This window comes from Girardinichthys multiradiatus, chromosome 19 (assembly GCF_021462225.1).
Source record: "Girardinichthys multiradiatus isolate DD_20200921_A chromosome 19, DD_fGirMul_XY1, whole genome shotgun sequence".
NCBI lineage: Eukaryota > Metazoa > Chordata > Actinopteri > Cyprinodontiformes > Goodeidae > Girardinichthys > Girardinichthys multiradiatus.
In genome coordinates this window covers 32,556,876-32,580,319 of record NC_061811.1, presented here as the reverse complement: position 1 = coordinate 32,580,319, position 23,444 = coordinate 32,556,876, and the positions used below count along the sequence as shown (strand labels likewise).

General features: G+C 39.9%; 2 protein-coding genes across 3 annotated transcripts; both read right to left on the bottom strand.

The window, feature by feature from the left end:
- On the bottom strand, positions 1-15,646 carry manba (mannosidase, beta A, lysosomal). The gene is made up of 17 exons (XM_047345056.1): positions 15,364-15,646; positions 11,556-11,650; positions 11,365-11,470; positions 11,114-11,287; positions 9,765-9,888; positions 9,290-9,459; positions 9,088-9,198; positions 7,290-7,441; positions 7,015-7,132; positions 6,106-6,192; positions 5,735-5,902; positions 5,401-5,619; positions 4,373-4,537; positions 3,743-3,887; positions 3,458-3,600; positions 1,232-1,492; positions 1-688 (listed from the first exon to the last, which is right to left on the bottom strand). The coding sequence occupies exons 1-17, from the start codon at positions 15,568-15,570 to the stop codon at positions 464-466; spliced, it is 2,670 nt and encodes an 889-aa protein (XP_047201012.1). The 5' UTR covers positions 15,571-15,646; the 3' UTR covers positions 1-463.
- Positions 15,647-16,497: 851 nt separating this feature from the next.
- LOC124855193 (ubiquitin-conjugating enzyme E2 D2-like) lies at positions 16,498-22,431 on the bottom strand. 2 transcript variants are annotated; one of them, XM_047344844.1, is made up of 8 exons: positions 22,024-22,431; positions 21,001-21,064; positions 20,263-20,294; positions 20,009-20,086; positions 19,545-19,650; positions 19,154-19,247; positions 18,914-18,963; positions 16,498-17,509 (listed from the first exon to the last, which is right to left on the bottom strand). In XM_047344844.1, exons 1-7 carry the CDS (start codon positions 22,045-22,047, stop codon positions 18,915-18,917), a joined length of 447 nt encoding a protein of 148 aa, XP_047200800.1. In that variant the 5' UTR covers positions 22,048-22,431; the 3' UTR covers positions 16,498-17,509; position 18,914. The 2 variants fall into 2 exon arrangements, with proteins under 2 accessions (XP_047200800.1, XP_047200801.1); XM_047344845.1 differs by lacking the exon at positions 18,914-18,963 and having other exon boundaries at positions 22,024-22,430.
- Between the last annotated feature and the right edge of the window lie 1,013 nt (positions 22,432-23,444).

Below are 23,444 nucleotides of genomic sequence, written 5' to 3'. Positions count from 1 at the left end.
TAAATGGAGAGATTTTTATTGTGAAAACATCAGGAAAAAGCATCAATGCTCTCTAAATTTAAGCATCAAACGTCTGTGGCACAAAACATCCCTGATGAGAAGCATCAGAGTCTGCAATAGGATCAAATGTCCAAAAAAAAAAAGTCATTGTGCACTACTGACAAGTTCAGAGCATATGAATGCTACAGTAAAAGTTCCACATCCCTGAGATGCTCTGCTGTCCAAATTCTCTGTTTCAATAGCAGCGAATCCAGCAAACATACTGTAAAACTCATAATTTTACATTCGTTGTTTCACTGGTTTTAGGAAACAAAAACAAGATCAATTTATCAAAACACATTCAAAAGTCCCACAAGTGTGCCACATTTTAGACGAACACTTGGAAACTAAGGACAAAACTGAGCTAGAGTCCATTGGGCCATCGGTTACCTAGAAATATCCACCTCAACCGTCAGGTCTCAGATCAGTATACGTCCATTAAAGTTGTGACTGTGAGGGATCTGGACAGTTCTGCTACACTTGTGGGACACCAGGCATCAAAAGTGATGGTTGCATTTCTTGTAACCATTAGAAAGCCGTTAGAGCTAAAGCATCCAGGGATGTTTCCCAGGTCAAGCCAGACGAAAGGAGCCACGGCGGCAGAGTGAAGGGTAACTGTGAAGCCCGAATCATCCTCTTGAACCTTTGCCTGTTGAAGGACAGAAGTACCACTTGGTCAGTTTATAATTAAGACTTTTTAAAATGTCAACCCTAACAGTTTTGTTTTGGTTTTAAAATATTGAAATCGTGTTTAGCTACAAAGCTGTGTAACATCGACTGCTCTGTCACCCATGGTTTTGACGCCACCTCTAATCCTAATATTAACAATTCATGACAGAAAACACATAATGCTCCCGTATGGTTAGAAGAAGTGAATCAATGATTTAACTATCTAATACATAACCATAACTCAACTGCAAGGATTTTCCTGTATTTTCACATTTTCAGTGATATACAGAGACTGTTTCAAAAACATGAATTATTTTTGAGAAAATCTTCACAATAATAATTTAGTTAGGCCATTAAATTGTCTCTTTATGCAGAAAGCAGGAAAAAGTATTTTGTTGCCATTTAAGGCTGTTAAAGAGAAAAAGGAATCAGCAAAAATCAGGATGGGCAGAATTGCTAAATCAAACAATTTGGATTTTGTCGGCTATTAATTGCTCTGTGTTAATTCAACAAATATAGTTACAGTAATGTTTGGTCTCTGGAGCCCCTGAGCGTCTTTAGGTGAGCAGAGGAAATGGTGGTTGTTTGGACCCTCCTGGATGCCATCTTCATTTTGTAGGTGGAAGGTGAGCAGGCAGGTGAGGCGGGTGCAGCGACCACACCCTGCCAGCAGGGCGGCTACAGACTGTTTGAAAATGGCCACAGCACTGCCTCCAGACACCAGCAGCAGGTTTGATGTCAACGTGCAAACAGAATCCAGGTCGGACCAAGAGTGCACAATGACCTGAGACACACACACACACACACACACACACACACACACACAAAGACAAATAAAGCACTGACCTGGTACTGCTGATATGCAAGAGTGATGATGATCAAGACACTTAAAGCGATAACTGACTAAATTCACAATAAAATCGAGATAAAATGAATTATTTGCAAAACTTGTCTTGCTTTATTATACCTCTGTCATCACATAACTTGGTTTCAATTACCCCAATTTTGTCCGTCTGTGTTACCATTTCATACACATCTACTTAAAAATTTATAATTTATTTCTCATGGTACAAGGCACAGGCCATCAAGATATAAAAAAAAAAAAGATTTCAAAACTGCTAAAATTATATACCGTGCCACTCCTATGTTTTAAATTCCTTATAATGAGTAGTCAAAGTGCTGGAATTCTAGCTCTATGAGACACAGGGTAACAAAACACTGCTGCCTCCTCTGCTTGTTGCTGTGCACTCCTGGTCAGCTGGCTAAACGACGGCTACTACACTGTTCTCTCATTCAGGGTCAGTCACGGCACTGAATCTAAACGGGCCCCACCTCTTCGCTCTCATTGTCAAGCTGTTTTATTGTTTGAAGTGGGGCACCTGGACAGATTATGGTGATAATATAGCAGAGTTACGAGAAATACCAGGAAATACCCCCTGCCACCGCACTAAAGAGATAAATGACCTGGACAAGAACCACACCATAAAGAAGACCAACAGCTTATAGTACCCTGCCACCGTCAACCAGAGAACCACTGAGAAGGCAATGCCAGACTTCCTACCAACTCAGAGAGGGCCAGGCAAATTGCAACTTTTACTGCAAAGGATTTGCAACCGCTGGCAGCAAGTGAGAACCTGGGCTTTCATGCTACAGAGCGCTCTTTGGACGAAACATCCTAGATTGAAGATAGTTTACTGATCCAGCAATCCCCACACTCTACAACACCACCAGAACAAAGGCTTAGAATCACTAAAAGCAGATAGGAGCTCCAACATGTGAAGCTTGTAATTTGAACTTCTCCAAACGAGAGCAGAGATTGAGGGTCACGTGTGAAAATATATGCGGGCTGTAACGGCATGTAGCAAAGGAATGACAAATCGCTAAGAAGGGTTTACCTTTGGTTACTGATTCGGTCACAGATCTTGGACTCATTATTTACTTATGAATAAGGTCATCTGTTTCTGTTAGGTCCCAGAGTACAAACCAGTTTTTTCAGAGCTGGGTTTTTTATATGTATTGTTTTCTTTAATTTAGATATTCCTCTTTGGTTTTTCACCAGAGGTCTTGGGGTCTTCATTATTAGTGAAGCCCAGGAGGGAGGGAGGATGCATCACGATACGTCAAAGACCTGTTTATATTTGCATCGCCTTCTGAATCAAGCTGAGTCAGGAAGTGCCTAAAGATTCCCATGTTTGAGCCAGCCAATAAATACGAAAAGAGAAACTATGATCCCTGATCAAACCAAAATGGAGTCATACACTAAATTTCGACCGTAGAACATTACTTTAAATCATGAGCATTTACAAACTATCCCCATGGTAACTGTAGAAATGAACTATCCCTATGGTGGTAGACTGAGACAAAAAAAAGTCGGGTAGAAACCGTCCAAAACTGAAATGTAAATGGGCAAAATGACGTATTAGATGTTTGTTTTTACATTAAGGTTCAACATGAAATAAAGCTTATGCCATCTCTAATTTTCAACCCTTGATTGTACATTTTATTTTCTTTAGCTAAATCAATTGTTTAATTCAACGAAAGGGATTTTTATTTGCTCATAATAAAAAGATAAATTAAAAACGAAAAACTAATATGGCGAAGCTACAAAATACTTTTGCAGGGCAGTGTAATTATTTAAATGTAATAGAGGAATTAAATATGTAAAAGATTAGCAAATTATTGCATTGTGTTTATATCTACATAAGACACTTACTTTTTGGAATCAAGTGACGCTTTTCTGTAATCTTACCACAGCTCTGAGCTTCAGGCCACGATTCAGATCTGAGACGGCGTACACGAACAGCGTGTCGTCGTCTTCAAACGCAACAGGAAGGACGGGGGCAAAGAAGTTCTGAGCAAAATAGTGCAACATTTTCCACTTCCCACCAAACTCTGTACACAGAGAGAACAAGATCCGTGAGAATAACCTGCAACACTGCCGTCTAAATTCAAGTAATCTCCTCATAAACATGCTTCCATTCCAATGTTGGTCAGAATTCAATCAAAGCAGCAATCAGAGTACCAGCTCACGCACCAATTGATGACCACGAGGGGGCCTGCCAGATATCGTTGAGCTGCCAGTAGAGAGCGCCCATGGTGTGACCTTTGCCCTCAATGACCTCACTTTGGCTTCTCCGATAAAACTCGGTCTGAGTCTTCACACACTCGGCCTGCATGATCTGCACAATCATCATGACCAAGCTGAGATGGTGTAAACATCAGGATCTGCCAGCTCTGTGAGCTTAGATAAAGATTAACTGAGCCAATGCTCAAGGACAAAGCATTAAAATCACATATTAGACATTTCATTTATTAAAAGAAATCGAGCCACATTTTAATCAAATTTAAAGGTTATACATATTGTCCTGTGTTTTTCATAAACCTTTCTAATTTGGTTTAATCTTTTTTAATAAATAATGGAGATATGTGTTAACGACAGATGTTCGCTATTGGCCTCTTAAGATGGAAAGCATTTCTGTCCTATACCTACCAAGACAGTGAATGTGAGGCAATAAAAACACATTTTTGCCTGCCAAAATGGCTGATATAAAAATCAAATATTCACGTTTGTAATTGAGAGAGGCATTTTCATCACTAAACCTGTCCTTCCATGCAACATTGAATGCATTATAGATACAAAGTGTCTGGAGCCTGCGTGGTTTACCTGAGTGATGTACAGAGAATCTGTAAATCTCTTCAGCGGATCTGTAGAGTTTGGCAGGACAAAGTGAAGAGCAGCCTGCTGCAACATCTGCTGGTTTCCGTCTTCGTGATGCTGACGATGGGAAGTGAAATCACTGCTGTAGCTCCAGTCCTCTTGGACAGAAACCTTAAACACAGCACCAGGCAAATATACAGTCAAAATAAATATGACCTGTTAGTTCAGCTCGCTTTAATGTGTGACAGACCGGGCCGGCCTTGTCCTGAATCTCAAAATTCAGAGGGTGTGTTTTTCAACCCGTTTTTTCCGCCAGTAAGTTACTTTTTTTTTAAGGACAGATCTAATCGTTTTTATGCCTCTTTTTCACCATACGGTGAGATAGGATGACTTAGGGGTTTTACGCCTGCAGGTCCTTTTGTGAATAATCGCACCAACTTTTGATCATCTATAGACAAAAACTTGGGCTCTTTCTTTGTCAAATAATTTAAGCACAGTCAGACCGAACCCAGTGGCATGATGCTGCCACCACCGTGTTTCACAGTGAGGATGATGTGTTCAGGGTGATGTGCAGTTTGCCACACATGGCATACAAAAAAAAAAGTTTTGGTCTCATCTGAGCCGTGAACATTCTTTCACATGGTTGTGGTGTCCCTTACATTGTTTGTGGCAAACTTGATATGGGACTTCTTATGGTTTACCTTCAACGGTGGCTTTCTCCTTGCCACTCTTTCATTAAGGTCAGATTTGTGTAGTGCAGGACTGAAATAAAAACCCCAACAAATTTCAAAAATCATGTATAGTTTTCCTTCCATTCCACAACGATGTGCTGGTTTAAGGTGACCAATCACATACCTTTCACAAATCCCTGAAATCATTATTGAATTTTCAGGCTGTAACGTAATAAATGTGGAGCGAACAAGACATATGAACGTTTTTACAAGGCATTGTTATTTGGTCTTCACAGGTTATGGCTGTATACATTCAAGTACATTGAAACAGAAAAAAAACAAAAAACACTTCTTTTAAGTTACCGACTGCAAAGTGGAGAAAGACGGCCAGGACTGGAAGCCATATTCAGAGGCAAAACGTGTCCGGGGGAAAGTTTTCCAGTCCCAGCAGTCCAGGACGTAACTGTAGAAATGAACATCTCCGTAGTGAGGGTCGTACGGGTTTTCTGCCACCCAGCCTTCCTGCTCGGATTCAGCGCCGTTGGTCGGACTGGAGACAAGAAACGGACGACTCGGGTCCTCCTGAAGTAGATATGTGTTGTTAAATAGGAGTTTCTACAGGATTTAAAAGAAATATTTGAAAATCCACTTTTACTGTCCCCCTAAACCCTCAAACATCACAGCAATAGACTCTGACCTCCTGCACAATCTGCCTTATGTTATTCACATAAAGGGTCACATAATCTTTTATGTACATCGGCTTCAGGGAAGCTGGGATGCTGAACCAGTTTGCTGCCAAGGCAGCTTCATTTTCATTGTTCCCACTCCAAATGATTATAGACGGGTGCGACTTCAGGCGCTGGACCTGAAAAGTAAAAATAGTAAGCATCCCATCTGATATTTTGGAGAACACGATAAAACTCCAGTCAAAGCAACCCCAGCTGCATGCATGCTACTTCCTTTCTGAACAGACCATTCTTTGTGTTCCCATTTGCACACATCCCTGTTTACAGCTTCAAAGCCGACAGAAAACAAATAGAAATTGATGACGTCAGTAGTCTCACTCACCTGCTGGGCGACTTCTTCTCTCACTGTCTGAATAAAGTCGTCCTCAGTGGGGTACATGGCACAGGCGAACATAAAGTCCTGCCAAACCTAAAGACACATGGTTTAATGCTTTAAAGGCCAATCTGTTCAGCAATATGATGTGAACGCAATCATGTTACGCAATCTAAACAGAATGGAAATGCAGCCTTCGTTCCCAAAATTGCTGTTACTCATCGTTTTATTTGTGTCTAAACAAAGCAATACATTCTCTGGATTATATCCTGCAGCGATGCGGTGAAATTAGCTCAACCAACTGACAGAACAAACAAATAGAAAATGCTGCAAATGCACAATGAGTCTAAATTATGCAAAGACAATGTACATCTCAAAAATTAGAAAATCTTGAAAAAAATTCTATATCTTTTGCCACTTATTTCAGAGTATAAACTCATATATATATTCATTACACACAGAGTGAAATGATTGAAGCCTTTATTTCTTGTAATTTTGATGACTATGGCTTACCGATATACATTTAACATTTAAAATGTGTTTTGACACTTGACACCAAATCAGAGAGATAAGAGCAATTTTTGATCATAAGCAAAGAGTAGAAATATTTTCAAGTAATGGATTTAAAATTTTAGGTCCAATTAGATCAGGTTTTTTTTTTCTCCACGCAGACTTTACATAAGGAAATGCTGCGATTTCAGAGTAAAATGAGCAGAAAAAAAGCTACCTGAAGACAACTGAATACTTTCAATCTACTGTTGGTTTCATGTCTGAACTTAAGCCGAATCCACAGCTGTATGCTTCTTAAGATTGAATTTTCTGAAATGATCTTTTACACCCAGCCATGGTCCTGGCAAAAGCAAAATTGACCTACTTTAACACTGAATATGATCAAGTTAAGCAGTTAGTAGAAGCTACCATGATCCCCAGTTCATCACAGATGTCATAGAACAAGTCCTGTTCATACACTCCTCCTCCCCAGACCCTGAGGGCGTTCATGTTGGCGTCAGCAGTGGAGCGCAGCAAGTTTCTTAAGCTGCAGGACGCGAAGAGAGAACAGAGAAGATGAATGTATGCTGATCAGAACAAAATCCAACTCCAAGTAAGAATAAGATGCAAAAGAAGCAACACAACTGGAAATAATTTTATTAGCTCTCTGAAAAACAGCACATGGTCTTTTAAGGTTAACTGACCTCGCTGGTGTTACTTGGTCCTGGAAGGAGTGAGCTGGAATCCAATTGGACCCTTTGAGAAAAACTTGTCTGCCATTGACACGGAAATAAAAGCTCAAGCCCGGAGACCCAACAACTGGCTCCTGGACAAGTTCCACAGTGCGAAAAAACACCTGCACCAAAGATTCTTGGTATTATTGAACAACATGTTTTTATATCTTAGGGTTAAAGGGGAAATGTAGTGCAAAATCCACTTTTTTAGCCCTTAAATACATTTGTTGTGTACTTGGGAGTCTGTAGGAATTTCTCTAGGTGTTGTGGAGATAACTTTACATTCTGTTTACGACATATTTTTCAGACTGTTCAGTTTTCTCTATCATCCATTGTGATTTTTTGAACTGTTATGTCACAGTATATACTGTGGAACAGCTACATAACCAATTTCACGAATCTGCCATTTTTATTTCTCACAGTGACTTTGTAGTCCAAACTCAAGTATACCTAAGCTGCAAGTAGATAAGTCTATATGTTCGGTTGTTGGGTGTATTAACCCACACTATTCATTACACCGCCCCCAGCATCAGAACCTCTTCGAAGTGTAAACTACGCTGCTTAATATATAGTTTCTTGGTATGGATGGAGAGGGTGTAAATACAGTAATAACACACCGTTGTGAGGCATTCATTTGAAGGCAAGGTTCTGTAGGTTTGTCGTCTTCATTCCCCTTTTGCTCTGGGTCAGACTCTGGCTTGAACATGTAAGGCTGGATGGACAAGTCTTCGCTTGTTGACATCTTTTAATCAATTTGGGAATTAAAAGTTTCTTCGCCAGTAAATAATTGTACCTCTGTTATCAAACTACAAAAATGGCCGAACAGAGTGGAGTGGAACGCTCTTTGAACCCCTTCTTGAATGTGAAGTGCCAAAATGACATTTGAAGAGACCGCACCAAAACAAGGGGTGTAGGAGGGGCCCTGTGGAGCTACAATAACAATGATTTCAGACCAAAGCAGTACAGTTCCACTTTATGGAGACCACAAATGAATGATTTAAGTGTGAAAAGGAAGGATTTAAAAGCATGATATGTCCCCTTTAAAAACAAAGACATTATCAGAGAAGAGAAAAGCTAATTCTGTAAGTCTATTAACTTTTAGCAACAAGAGATCCTTAGATCTTATATAGTTCCAGCGAGAAATTTATGTAAACTTAACTTAAAAAAAATAAATAAATAAAAAATCAACCATTTTAAAAGACTCACTAGACTCACATAAAAGCTTCTTTTTTAGGGCATAATAATTATGCAACATAGTACTTTAATGGATTTTAAAAAGAAAAATTGGGTGCAAATGTCTGAATTTATTTAAAATTTGATCTACATTGGGTCAAAATTATACATACAGGGTCAACTACACATATATTCATGTAAAACTCCATAAGGGGTTCTAATAAGAGTTACACAAGATGTGGAACAAAGGAAACAAAGCTAGAAACCTATTGATGGCTACAAAGAGGGTGTGTTATCGTTTTCACAATAAATCCAAAGAAATTCTTCACGATAACGGTAAATGCCCACCTCTAGTATGAGGTGCAACTCTCTAAAGGTACCTGGAAGCAAACTAAGGTGGTGGTGTGGGAAGCATTTGTATGTTTGAGCCTTAAAGTTTAGTTTTGAACTTATATGGATGAGAGAAAATCTACATAGAAATTTAAATATGGGACAGCGTGTTTTTTGTTTTGTTTTTATGAATCAGCCAAATTTCAGTACACTGCACCACAAGTAAAATGCCTGTAAACAACAAAAATAAAGAATAAAGTCTGACCTTGGATTCTTTGCTCAGGATCAAAAACCTCCCCAGGAATCCCCTGACCGTGAGAAGGTAGAAGGGCTGATCGCCATGTCCACTGGGCCACCAGAGCTTCACCTCTCTGCTCTGGACAAAAGAAGAGGAAAAAAAAAAAAAACTTCAAAACTTTAAATACTTGGTTTAGATCTAAAAATCTAGACAGAATTGCTTTAAGCACCTGATTGATGTTTAAGGTGAAGTTGTAATTTAACCTTCCCTGGAGAAACCGCATCTGAAAAGTTTGTTTGGAGTCCAGCTCAGGTATAGAGAGCTCCACTTTACCGTCGAATGTCTGAACTACGTCAACGAGAAGCTCAGCCTGCAGCCTCCACTGAGAGCAGCTGTGATCTGGACAAGCAGAATGCAGCAATGAGTTGGCTCTTTTATTAAGAAGCCACAACAACACAAACCATCAGGAATCTGAATTTAAGCCAACTGGGAAAATTGACAGCTATTATTTGCCGAGCTAGTCCTCATTACACAACTGCTCTTATGCAGCAGATAAATATTGCAGCATCAGAAAAGTGACACCCAGAGAGTCCTTAAAGACTCAGCTATGGCTTGAAAGCATTCTCGCTTTCCCATATTTGTTGCTTTTTTATTTGTTGCTCCGACCAAGAAAGGGTTGGTGATGAAGATAAGATGGAACCTACTGTACAGAGGAAGAGAGGAAAGCTGGATAAACTGCAGGATGTCAAACGCTTCCAGTCGAACTCCTTTCCAAAGACCCACAGTAGGAAAGGAAGGTCCCCAGTCCCAACTGAAAGAGCTCTGCTCCTATGTCAAAAAAGACAGAACTCATTTTGAAAGATGCTAAAGAGTAAACTCATTATGGAAAACAGAAGACAAGTCTTTCTCGGTCATGCCTTGCAAATGTTTTGCACTTTACACGTCACCTAAAAACCACAAACTTTCATGTATTTTATAAGGATTTTATTGCATAAACAAAAAGAAATATGTATTGTTTTAAAGTGGATTGAAAATGATACAAGGTTTTCAAATGTTTATACAAATGCAAATCTAAAACAAGTGTAGGCTACATGTGTGTTCAGCCCCCTTTACTCTCATACCACTAAATTAAATTCATTGCGACCTGGACAAGGCCATCTACCTAAACTCACAGGATTGCAAAGAGAGCATTAATCGGAGAAGCAGCCAGGAGGACCATGGTAACTCTGGAGGAGCAGCATAGATCCAACACTCAGGTGGGTCGACAGGACAACTTTTTGTCAAACACTCCACCAATCTGGCATTTATAGGAGGGTAGCCAGAAGAAAAGCAATAAAACTGTTTGCAGTTTGCCATACAACAAGCATGCCGAAGATGGTCAGATGAGAACAAACTAACATTTTTGGATCACATTTAAGACCCTGTGTGTGGGGGATAGCTAACACAGCACAGCGACCTGAGCACAGCACGCATACAGTGAAATATAGTGGTGGCAGCATCATGCTGTGGGCATACTTTTCGCAGGAAGAGGGATGTTTCTAAAGGGAAAAGCTGACAGGAAGATGGATGAAGCTAAATACAGGACAATCATGAAAGAGAACCTGTTAGGGGCTGAAAAAGAGTTGAAAATGGGATAGAAATTCACCATCCAGCAGGACAACGTGTGTAAACATATTGCCAAATTAACACTGGAATATTAGATAATCAATTATACATGTGTTAGAATGACCTAGTCAAAGTCCGGACCTACATCCAATAGAGAATCTGTGTCGAGACTTGAACATTGATGTTCATAGACGCTCTCAATCCAATCAGATTGAATGGCCAACAAAGAATGGGCAGAAATGTCAGTCTATAGATGCAAAAGGTTTATAGAAACAACCCAAAAAGTACCTTATGTTTAAGATTTAAATAATATATGATCTGCATTATGAGCTCAAATGATCGTTTTCTTTTTTCTCAGATTAAAGCACCAGTTTAATTGCTAATAGGAAAGAAGTTATGTTTTTTTTTTTTGTTTTTTTTTTAAAGCCAAAGCATATTTAGTTCGTACTTTTCGAATAAAATTGACATGACATTCCCCTTTCTGGACATCTGGTGGACATTCCGGAGGGACAGTGTAGGAAGAATGAGCTTTCCACCGCTTCGAGGCATAGAGGACCGGTGAAAAGAAACTGACTTCCAGCACGTTTTCACCATCATTCAGCAGATCTCTGACTGAGAAATCCTGCACAGCAGAAACAGAGAGAGCTTTAAAGAAAGGCTAACAGGTGATGCGTCGGACTCCTTTTAAGCTCAACTCACATATCTGCGAAACATGTTATCCGTCTTCCCGAGAATAATCCCATTAAGAGAGATGGATGCAACGGTGTCCACGCCATCAAAGATAAGAAGCACCTTGTGTTTGATCCTGTTATGGCAGAAAACAAACAGGTAGACGGGTCAGATACATGCCACTAAAATCTCCCAAAAACATTACACCCAAGTATACTGGCCTAATCTGGGGAGATCCAGTAAATGTGGTCGTATATGTCCAGTTGTCAAGGGCAATCCACCGGTACAACAAATCGTTAAACCTGAAATATGGATCCTAGAATAAAGAAAAAAAGTCCAGTCTTAGTTTTAGATTACTTTGTTGTTGCCATGTTGATGCATCTCTGTCTGTAATATTCTAAGAACAAGCAACACTCAAAACTGCACTTAAACACTACACCGAAAAAGAAACTGTGTGACACTTCAGGTTGAAATGTGGTCTCACTGATTATTTTAAACAAAGGTGTTGCGGTACAAAGTACGAAGTGTTAAGAACGATCCGTTTTAACCAAATCAGCAGTGCTACTACACTCCTGGACAAAACTCAACAAAATGTTAAGATCAGTTAGAGTAAAATTGCAAGAATGTGCTTTTTGAACTATTGGATCTTAATGAGGTTCTAAGTAGAGCTTCACGATGCTAAAAGAAGAAATGGGAGCAAGAGGCAAAACATTTTGAGCAGACAATTTATTGAAAGCAACCATTTAACTGAAAAAGGATGTTCATGAGCTGATAATAAGTTTAGGACCATTGCTCAAAAAAACAACACAAAAACCCCCTCAAAACAGAAATCAATGTGTCAAAAAAGGACTCAGTAATGACTAGCTCCACCATTCTTATTGATCAATCCAGCATGCTTGATGTAAGTGTTTTCTGGAGGCTGAAATGTTGCTCCAAGTGTTGAAGATGGCTTCATGAAGAGCTTTGCTGTCTGGAACGATCAAATTTAGATCAGGGGCACATACAGGATGGTCCAAAAGAGTGATGTTGTTCTCCTGAAAGAGGTCCTTTGTCACGCAGGCATCATGAACTGCAGCATTATCCTGTTGAAAAACCCAGTTGTTACCACACAGATGAGGACCCTCCATCATGACGGAGGCCCGCTGCAACATCTCCACATGCTGTTTGATGCCCCTGAACAGCCTGAAGCTCCACTGTTCAATCGACTGAAAAAGTACCCCAATTCATGATGCACCCCCTGTCCCACGCAGAAAGCCTTTCAGGTGGGGTCTCCTTGTCATGCCAGTAGTATTGGAAGCCATCAGGACCATCAAGATTATATTTTATCTTGTCAGTGAGTAAAACTTTGTTCCACCTTTCAATGTCCCATGTTTGGTCCTCCTTTGCAAAGTCCAAAAGGGCAATTTTGTGGAGTTGAAGGAGAAGTACCCCTTAAAGATGTTTTTTGGTTTTTGAAGCCCTTCCATCGCACATGCCATCTGATGGTTATTGGGCTGCAGTCAGCACCAGAATTGGGGTCGGCAAGTGTCAGTGGGTTAAAAAAAAAACAAAAAACAACCGCCGCGGTTTTGCAACCCCGTGCGTGCAGATTCCTCCGTGACATCTGTCGGGTTTGGACGCATGGCGTACACCTGCGAGGTAAGTTAGTGGATCTGTCATATATAAACTTAAAGCACTCCCATCTTTGAATCAGCACGATTCACAGCTTGTGATATGACTTTATTTTTGTTACACTGAGATATCTCGACCGAAGTCAACGAGTAATCTGCGTACACAGATTGCAACACGGAGGGCGCAGTTTATCAAACTGTGCAGACGGTTGCAGAAACTGAGAGCAGTTTAGTAAAGCGTGAGCATGGAGTTCAACCGGCTTTTTTTTTTTTTTTACCCGCTAACACTTGCCGGGCTGCATAACGATCAGTTCCACTGCCAATACTCCATACAACAGCCCCTGGACAACAAGACAGCACTTTGTCTTCACAGATAACATCTCTCAAGGCTGGAGCATACAGTGGGAGGGATCTTTGACCATTCCTCTTTGCACAATCTCCTAAAATTGTCTATAGTCCTTGGTTGATCTTCAGCTTACCCTACAGATTTTCTATAGTCCGGGGGCTGAGATGGGCATGGAAGGTTAATCTCTATCTGGCAAACCACTTCTTTGTATATTTCATATTATGTTTTGTATTATTGTCCCGTTGAAATAGTCAGTGGCAACCCATTTACAGTTTTCCATCAGCGATTGCTACATTTTTAGCCAAAATCTCTCGGCACTTCAAAGAGTTCATGATGTCATGTACCTTGACAAGACTCAATGGAAATGTACAGGGGAGACGAGGACACCACATCACATATCCTTCCCCTTACTTAACTGTGGATATACAGGGGTTAGACAATGAAACTGAAACACCTGGTTTTAGACCACAATCATTTATTAGTATGGTGTAGGGCCTCCTTTTGCGGCCAATACAGCGTCAATTCATCTTGGGAATGACATATACAAGTCCTGCACAGTAGTCAGAGGGATTTTAAGCCATTCTTCTTGCAGGATAGTGGCCAGGTCACTACATGATACTGGTGGAGGAAAACGTTTCCTGACTCGCTCCTCCAAAACACCCAAAAGTGGCTCAATAATATTTATATCTGGTGACTGTGCAGGCCATGGGAGATGTTCAACTTCACTTTCATGTTCATCAAACCAATCTTTCACCAGTCTTGCTGTGTGTATTGGTGCATTGTCATCCTGATACACGGCACCGCCTTCAGGATACAATGTTTGAACCATTGGATGCACATGGTCCTCAAGAATGGTTCGGGAGTCCTTGGCAGTGATGCACCCATCTAGCACAAGTATTGGACCAAGGGAATGCCTTGATATGGCAGCCCAAACCATCACCGATCCACCCCCATGCTTCACTCTGGGCATGCAACAGTCTGGGTGGTACGCTTCTTTGGGGCTTCTCCACACCGTAACTCTCCTGGATGTGGGGAAAACAGTAAAGGTGGACTCATCAGAGAACAATACATGTTTCACATTGTCCACAGCCCAAGATTTGCGCTCCTTGCACCATTGAAACCGATGTTTGGCATTGGCATGAGTGACCAAAGGTTTGGCTATAGCAGCCCAGCCGTGTATATTGACCCTGTGGAGCTCCTGACGGACAGTTCTGGTGGAAACAGGAGAGTTGAGGTGCACATTTAATTCTGCCGTGATTTGGGCAGCCGTGGTTTTATGTTTTTTGGATACAATCCGGGTTAGCACCCAAACATCCCTTTCAGACAGCTTCCTCTTGCGCCCACAGTTAATCCTGTTGGATGTGGTTCGTCCTTCTTGGTGGTATGCTGACATTACCCTGGATACCGTGGCTCTTGATACATCACAAAGACTTGCTGTCTTGGTCATAGATGCGCCAGCAAGATGTGCACCAACAATTTGTCCTCTTTTGAACTCTGGTATGTCACCCATAATGTTGTGTGCATTTCAATATTTTGAGCAAAACTGTGCTCTTACCCTGCTAATTGAACCTTCACACTCTGCTCTTACTGGTGCAATGTGCAATCAATGAAGACTGGCTACCAGGCTGGTCCAATTTAGCCATGAAACCTCCCACACTAAAATGACAGGTGTTTCAGTTTCATTGTCCAACCCCTGTAAGTTGATTTACTACATTTTGAGATTTTTTTAACCTCCTCTACCATCTTACTCACTCTACTTGCAAGCTAAATATGGATCCTCATCCAAAATGACGACCAGAATTTTGCATCTCTGTCTCATCAAGGAAACAAAGTCATGGATTACTAATTAGATATTCCCAGAAACTGATTAACTTAAAAAACGTATAGCTGAAATTGAAAAGTAATCCTCCTTCACGTCTATATAGAAGGATTCAAAACCCCACTGATTCCAACTGTATCTTGCTCCTAAAGCTTAGGAATGATTCTGCATGGTGTGGGGATGCAAACATTCAAGACTTTCTATACAAGCTTTTAACTTAATACATTAAGCAAAATAGATCCTTTACATCCTACCTGGATGTATCGCTGCTGCTGCAGGGCGGAGTGAACACAGCCAGGTACCTCTGCAGGCAGAAGCAGCGACCCGTTGGAGTTTGACAGCCTCCATTTGCCGTTCAGACTCAGCTCCAGTCGCTGCTCCACTGCTGAAGAAAGAGCCGATGGAACTCCCAAAAACAGCCACAACAAACCCCAGCTTAAAGGAGTCACAACCTGCGCCATGGAGGCATCTGTGCGCACAGGCTGGTGGAATTCTGTTGTTGTATCATGGGCTCTTCCGGGTTTGTCACGTGACCCACCCGTGACAGTCAGCTGACGGTGGTGGAATTATAATGGCGCGAAAAGGTTATGTTTTAGGAAAAATGCTGTCGCACCGCGACACTGGGGTTTAGGTGTTTTACATTAAACGTTTTTCAATACTCATTCCGCACATTTTTGATCCAACGTCTTGCAAAAATGAAAAAAAATCACCAGATAGGCTGGTTAATGTACAGTCCTCTCAATTCTAAAGCTGGTGCCAAACCCTTCAAGTTTATAATTTTGAGTTGTTTTTTTTTAATGGAAGTCCTAATGACCCACAGCAACAATTACATGTCTTTAAAATCGGAAACAATGTCAAAAGTAATATATCCAATAATCTATTTTAAAAAGTCAACTATTTCAGTTATTCTATGGCGTCGGCTGCAGGACATTATTTGTCGGTCTTTAACGTCAGTGGGCGGGGCTAACAGCTACAGTCAATATAATTCGTCTGAAGATGATTTACTATGAAGCTTCACCAATCAGATGTCAGTCTTTAAGACTACTCAGTGCACCGCAGCAAACCAGCTAAACTGTGGACTACTTATTTTAACAGTGACAATTTTAATGGATTTCTCATTTATTTAAAACTTTTGGCATTCAAATAATTCCAATGATATGAATAAGACATTTGGTACTTTCAGCATTCTAGCTGTGGATGCCAAAATATGCTCATTCAGTTGTTTTCTGACAAACTGTGCTCCATGGAATGATTAAAGACTCTCACAAAAATGTATTTCATTCCACTTGTAATCAAACCCCTTTATTGCAGTTAGTTCCACAGATTTAATTATTTTACCCACAGTGTTAAGATAACATGTTTATTGATGAAAAACGACACCAAAAGAATTATGTTTGGAGAAACTTTATTGAAGGGAAAACTAAAAGGAAACAGAGCCACAAGTTGATGATCAACCTTTAGCTTTGCACCAATATTTCAGGGCTACAAGAAGACAGTGTTTGAAGTGGGCATTTAAAAAAAAACAACCTAACTGCTCATCTACTGGCTTCTAAATAACAAAAGAAATGGAAAGCATTTGTGAGTAACCAAATTTTCCCAAGTGTTCAACCTTACAATTCACTTTATTTGCAGAAACAGATATAATAGCCTATCGTTATTAACATGCATAAAATACAACACTGAAGTTCTTATATTTGCTTCCATAACATTGATATATGCTGCTCTGCTTCTCTGTACACACTTTCGATAGTGGAATAAGATACACTTATCAGATAACAGATTCCTATACTATTGATCATACTGATGTCACATCAATCCATGAGACAACCCCCAACCAGTTCCCCCACTCTCAAAACATGTCCTCTGGTACCTGATAAAATGCAGAACTCTCCAATTAGAAACTTGTATTTTTTTTTTTAGGGAACAGCAAGCTCTAAATGTCCTTAGAAACCTGGCTTCCAGGCGAGAAACGCAGCAATCCAAGACAAACCAGCCAGATGACAAATTGGAGCATCGTGGGACTGATTTTTAGCAAGTTTCAGGAGAACAGCTTGATTGGAGTTTAAGTGTGTAAATTATTACAATATGTTGACCACACTCACATGAGTGTTAAGAGCTACGATTTGTTTTACTTTAACTCAAGAAAGGAGGAGTCACAATTTGACAGAAACTGGCATGTGACCTACAGAGAAAACACTATCTTCTTATGAGCGTGCAGGTGGGTAAAAAAAAAACAAAAGAGGGGGTAAAATGATTTGATTAACCAAAAATAATACAGTGGAAAAGAAAAACTGAATCCCATCATTTTAAGTTTGAACTAGCAACGATTTCCACCTGCTCTTCAAACGATGCCATCACATTGCGTACTTCTGTGTCCATTCTTTTGCCATTTTGACGTATCTGTAAAGAGGAAGACACACAATTATTACCAACGCCATCACTGCAGATCCCTCCCGCTCGTGTCATATCGCTTTAGACTTCTTTGAGCACATGCACCTTCAGGTCAGGTCAAGAGGTCATCCTAAAGAAGCTCAAAAACAGATGCCTTATAATAACAGACTTACATTTCAGGATTATTTCAACGACAATGAAGCCTTTAGAAAAAAATTATTTTCATGCTGGAGTTAGTAAATGTTTCCACATGCAGACACCCTGTTCCAACTTGTTAGCTTATGAAACCATTGAGGTCCACTGTCCAAAAGAAAAAGTACATAAAATACAAATCTTTAAAATAAAGACCCTAACCATTTGATTTTAGAATTTCAATATTGTCAAAACATTTTTCATCCATATAAAAAAAGGTGAAAAAGTTATATTTTGTTTCACAGAAAAAGAATTAGAGATGCACTGAGGACTCAGAATTCAAGAATTTTCATACTGGATCAGCCCCGACTGGCGACCAGCTGGTTGGAAGCTCAAAACAGTTTTTCCCCAATCACTGAATGCATCCTAATCAAGCGCTACCAGGTCATGCTGATGCACAATGCTCTGGTATGATGCTGTTAAATAAAGAATACCACATTCTGCACACAGCAAAGCTTGTCTGTTTTTATCTGCAACTTCTAACTTCTTTATTACAGGACATGTAGGATAGGATAAAGGAATGTTAGCCTTTTGAAAAACTTACAAGTTATGGATATCAATTCTCAACAAAACAAAAAACTGTCATTTGTTGCACCAATCACTATTAGAAGATGCTAAAGACAGTTTAGAAATATTATTTTGCCTTTGCTTTAAAATATAAGTAGAACCCTGTTTTACACTGATTGCTCTCAGACAGGAAATAGAACAGTGCCTGTAGCCTTTACACAACTGCTCAGAGACAAAATGATAAAAAAAAAAAAAAATCTATTTTGAATGCTATCCCTATATTGTCAAGATAACCCATAATCGGCCGATATCAGTATGTCAAACCTCAACACAAAAAAAATGAGGTTGGAAAATTAGCCCTAATAAAATCTGATTGGTGCATCTCTGCAAAAAAAAAAAAAGAAAAAAAAAAAAAGAAAATTGACAGGATTGAACAATTTAATTTTGCACAGAGTGGCATTGTCTGTAGAGCAGTGTCAAAACAAAAAGATAAATACATGTGAGGGAAAAGATGAAATATCAAAACATAAATCAAAATCTCAAACCAAGACCAACCAATAGGTTCCCCTTTAGGAAACGACCAAACAATCTGACCGTTACAGATCTTTTTTAAACACAGATGCAAGCCCCTGGTTAGGCCAGTGAGATCAGAGCATCACAGCACATCCAGTCTCATAACAGTAGCCAAGATGCAGCACTAGCCCTTCACCTTACCCTAAAGCATGGCATACTTTGTTGTCCACTCCTGAGCTAGCTTATTGTACCTAACAAAGTGAAACCAGATTACATAACAGATCCCCCGTCATATTAAACTTACCAGTATAAAAAAAAAAAAAAAAACAACAGTAAAATATTGTTTCCACAGAAACAAACAGTTTAAATGGCTGCTACATTGATACACAACTGGTTCATTTTCAGGTTTAGGTAAGAGTTTCATCCTACACATGTACTTACTTCTGACTATCTGTTTTGTAGATTCGTGCAATCTCTGGCACTAGTGGGTCATCAGGGTTTGGGTCACATAGGAGTGAGCAAATGGAGAGAAGAACTGCAAGAAAAGCATTAAATAAGAAACTTTATAAAGAACACAGTCTTAGATATTGTTAAATTGTTTTATTTCCTATATTTTGACTTGAATGCTATCACCCTTTCCACCAATGCCTTTTGTATAAATTTAAACCACCAATTTAAACCAGATTAACATGCCTCAGGGAGGCATATTAATCTGACCACTGACCATACAGAACATTAACAAGCTGGTCAAAAAAAGTTAAAACATTTAGCTTGTACGCACAACAAACCCCTCAAAATTCACAGGCTGACTGTCTCAAATGAATATTTTTACCTTTAGAAATTGTAAGTGCAGGAGACCACTGTGATCTGAGAATATCCAGACAGATACTGCCGTTACTGTTAATATTTGGGTGGTAAATTCGTGTTGTGAATGCAACCTGAAGGGAGAGGAAGAAAAAAATAAAAAGGTATGATGTCAGATAAGGAAATACCAGGTGTTTTGTTACATAATTTAAATTACTTTTTACATAGCAGTGGCTGACAGGTGTTGAAAGGACAGGTAATGCGTCACAGGTTTCAAAGTCAACAAAAAAAGCATGGCATACCAAGTTGGCAGCTTTATTTACAAGAACCATGTTTTTAAGAAAAAACAAAACAAAAACCAAGACATTAAGTTTCTAAAGATTAAGACTTTTACTGAACTTTTACTTTTACTGATTTTTTAAGACTTTTTTACCAGGTGTTCTACCTCTTGAGTAAAATTCTGGTTCAGCCATTTTTTATCATGTGACTTACCTTGGGGGGTTTGAAGGGGTAGTCTGTTGGAAAATGAATCGTCAAGAAGAAAACTCCTCCTTGATATGGACTGTCACTCTGAAACAAAAACATGTACATATTTATGTTTTCTTTTAGAAGGGATTCACCTACACCACCTGACCACAGTTCACCATTATCAAGTCAAATTATTACCTTTATCTCATGAGCATATTCAAAGGCAACACCATTCCATTTTATGTTCAAGTGCAATTATTATGCCATAAAATACTTACAGGTCCCATGATTGTGGCTTGCCAGTGAAACACTGCAGAGAACAGGAAGTAAATGTTAGAAAATGATGAAAGGTCAGAGGTATGTGATCTGACGGGAAGTATACATTTAAAGTGTCCTCACAGCTTCCCAGCAGCAATCATTTGTTCCCTCTCTATGTTTAGAGCCTGGATAGCAGTACTGAAAAATCCAGTTTGATTTAAATCTCCAGCAGTAAAGGCATTATTGAAGTTTTAGTTTTGGGATAGCAGCTGAACAATAATATATATCAGAGATGCAAAAATCAATCTGCCAGCGATTGGAATCAGCTGATTTTCCTTTGATTGGCCAGTAAGAGGCTGATTTTTTTTCTTCTTTACTTCAAAATCAGGTGTATTAAAAATGAGAACTCGCGCCATATTCGATCTACAATGGCAGCATCTGATAGCCATGTCCTCTAATGCACTTTGTTTTGAATTTAATAAAAAAAAGTGTATTGTCAGGCTTTGACACATAAAAGGGGAATAAGCTTGCAATTCTTCATTCTCCAGCAGATTTAGAACAAGTAATGTGTCGCACATGGTTTAAATTCATTAGTTAGGATGCAAGAGGAGCAAAGAAATGCCAGGGATCAGAACTAGATCTGGTATGCTAGAACAGCCAGACCTGTGCATCTTTGCAAAATGCAGTACTAAATTACATTGGTAAATGAGTAAGTTCCCAAAAAAATTTAAATAAAATTTATCAAGGTAAAAACTTACTGTCATCACCCACTGGGCCAGCTGAGCACTGTGCTGGAGGGTCACGGGCCAGGTCATTAAGTTCCTGTAATAAAGTTTAAAACAACCAATTAGCCAACAGTAATGTTAAGACAACAATAAGCAAATATCATTTGAAATTAATGTAAAGAATTGTGCTCTGAACTTCTGGGTTTAAGTGTCAAAATACTGTTTTCCCCCACTGTTGACCCCATTTCTTCCCTCCATGGACCACCCACATGTCAACTCTACAGCAGACTGACAAATTAGCCCGATGGACACACAGTATAAACGATTTTTTATGGGTATACAACTATTTTGGAGTGAAGTGCAAGCATTGCCCCACCCTGGCCTTCAGACACTTTCACAAACAAGTTTAGGGATTTCCTTGAAGGAATATTCTAGAATGAAGAAATAACCCATCCTGTCAACACTTTGGTGTTGTTTTATATCCCACCCCCCCAAAAGATCACATACTCAGAAATGTGAATGAACGCGAAAGGGTATGATCACAATCCAAGGGAGTATTTCGTACACCCGGCTTTGAGTACAAAGAGATTCAGAAAGTAAAATGAGTCATACAGTCTGGTAAATGAGTATCGCAACCAGATATTTTCGGTACTGCGAAACTCCAGCAATAGCTTTGAGCCATCAGGTGGCCTGATCGCGGGTATGTGTGAAGGTATGAAGAACCGGGACGACTATGCGACATCTTGTTGTCAACCCGTCTCGATGAACAAAGTTAGCCTGCAACTGAACTGCTAACAATAGCCACTGAGGCGTTGGATGTTAACTAAACTTCAACCAGCGCCTGTCAGTGCTAGCCGGTAATAACGAAGTCTGTAAGAAATACATAAACCGCCACCTCACTCAACTCCAAATTCATCAAATGGTCGTACGTGAAGAACGGTGAAGTTGAGGCTTCCTCGAACACGCATCACCGCCTGGTTTTACAGGATACAGCTGCATTGTGGGTGGCTAGCCTGGCTAATGCTACTAGCTAACATTTTAACGACGCTATCTTACCTTGTGGATCCTTTTCAGAGCCATCCTCTCTCGGTGTTCTCGTCTTTAAGGTGATAGTTTTGCAGTCCAGCAAATAAAGATCAGCTGTAATCTGCCAGGGCGATTCGTTCTGTTGAATTAGACGTTGGGTCAACTCGACGGCCTTTCTTCTTCAGCTAGCGCAATTAGCTGGCTAGCTAGCGTGCTAAAACTACGTATTCGCGGAGTTCAAACACCAGACGTTACACTCTCTTTCAATAAACTGGGTTTTTTTTCGTAGCGGCAACTACCTATGTTAGACCCTTCCTATCCACGTTTGACGCGAAATAAGTGCCTAGATCGGTCAAAAGAATCCTTGGTCGACAGAACTCTCGTTTTGGTTTCGGTCGACGCTGTTAGGTAACTAGCGGCTGTCTACATATATGTGAAGCTTTATGACGGTGGAGGCGGTACTTGCTGCGCAGTGACGCGGCGGATGTGATGGCAGATTGGGTGCCAGCCGACGATAAGACAAAACTTGTTTTACAGCCATGACATGTAATCCTTAATCAAGGCGAAAAACAGAAAATGACTTTTCGTCGGAATGAGATGTTTTTCTTTTTTATTTGTGCTTCTTGCTTGGGATTTCAAACCCGCCTTTAGTAAAAAAGCAACATGACATCTAAAACACAACGCGATTGTGTGGCTAAAATGACAAATTTAAGTCAACGATATTTTTATACACTTTAAACGTATTTCGGATACCGGAATAGATACCGTATCAAAGCAAATCAGTTCAGAATTAAGAAGGTTGTTTTTTCCTAATCTAATATTTACAGCCCCTTTTAATTTGATGCCCCTAAACAAAATTTAGTGCAATTAGTAGAGTCCACCTGCATATAAATTAATGTCAGTATAAATCCAGATGTTCTGCGAAGGTCTCAGAAGACCAGGGACCATAGAAAGGTCAGGAATAAAGTGCTGGAGAAGTTTAAAGCAGAGTTAGTTAGCAAAACAATATCCCAAACTTAAAACATCTCAAAGGGTGCTGTTCAATCCACCATCCAGAAATAATAGGAAGGAAGGAAGAAATAATAGAGGAGCCAAGAGGCCAATGGTAACTCTGGAGGATCTGTAGAAACCCACAGCTCAGGTGGGAGAATCTGTTAACAGGTCTACCATTAAACTCCTTTTTAAGTTTGCTACAAGAGATTCCCTGTTATGAAACATGGTGCTGACAGCATCATGCTGTGGAGATGCTTTTCTCCAACAGGTACATGAAAGCTGGCCAGACTTGATTGAGAAGAAATGGATGGAAGTAAATGCAGAGCATTCCTGGAAGAAAATAATCAGTTAGATTTTGAAAGAGCGGAGGTTCCCCTTCCAGCTGGACTATGACCCATAACATAGTCAGAACAACGCATTGAACTTGAACTATTTTACCAAATAGAATGAGCAGAACA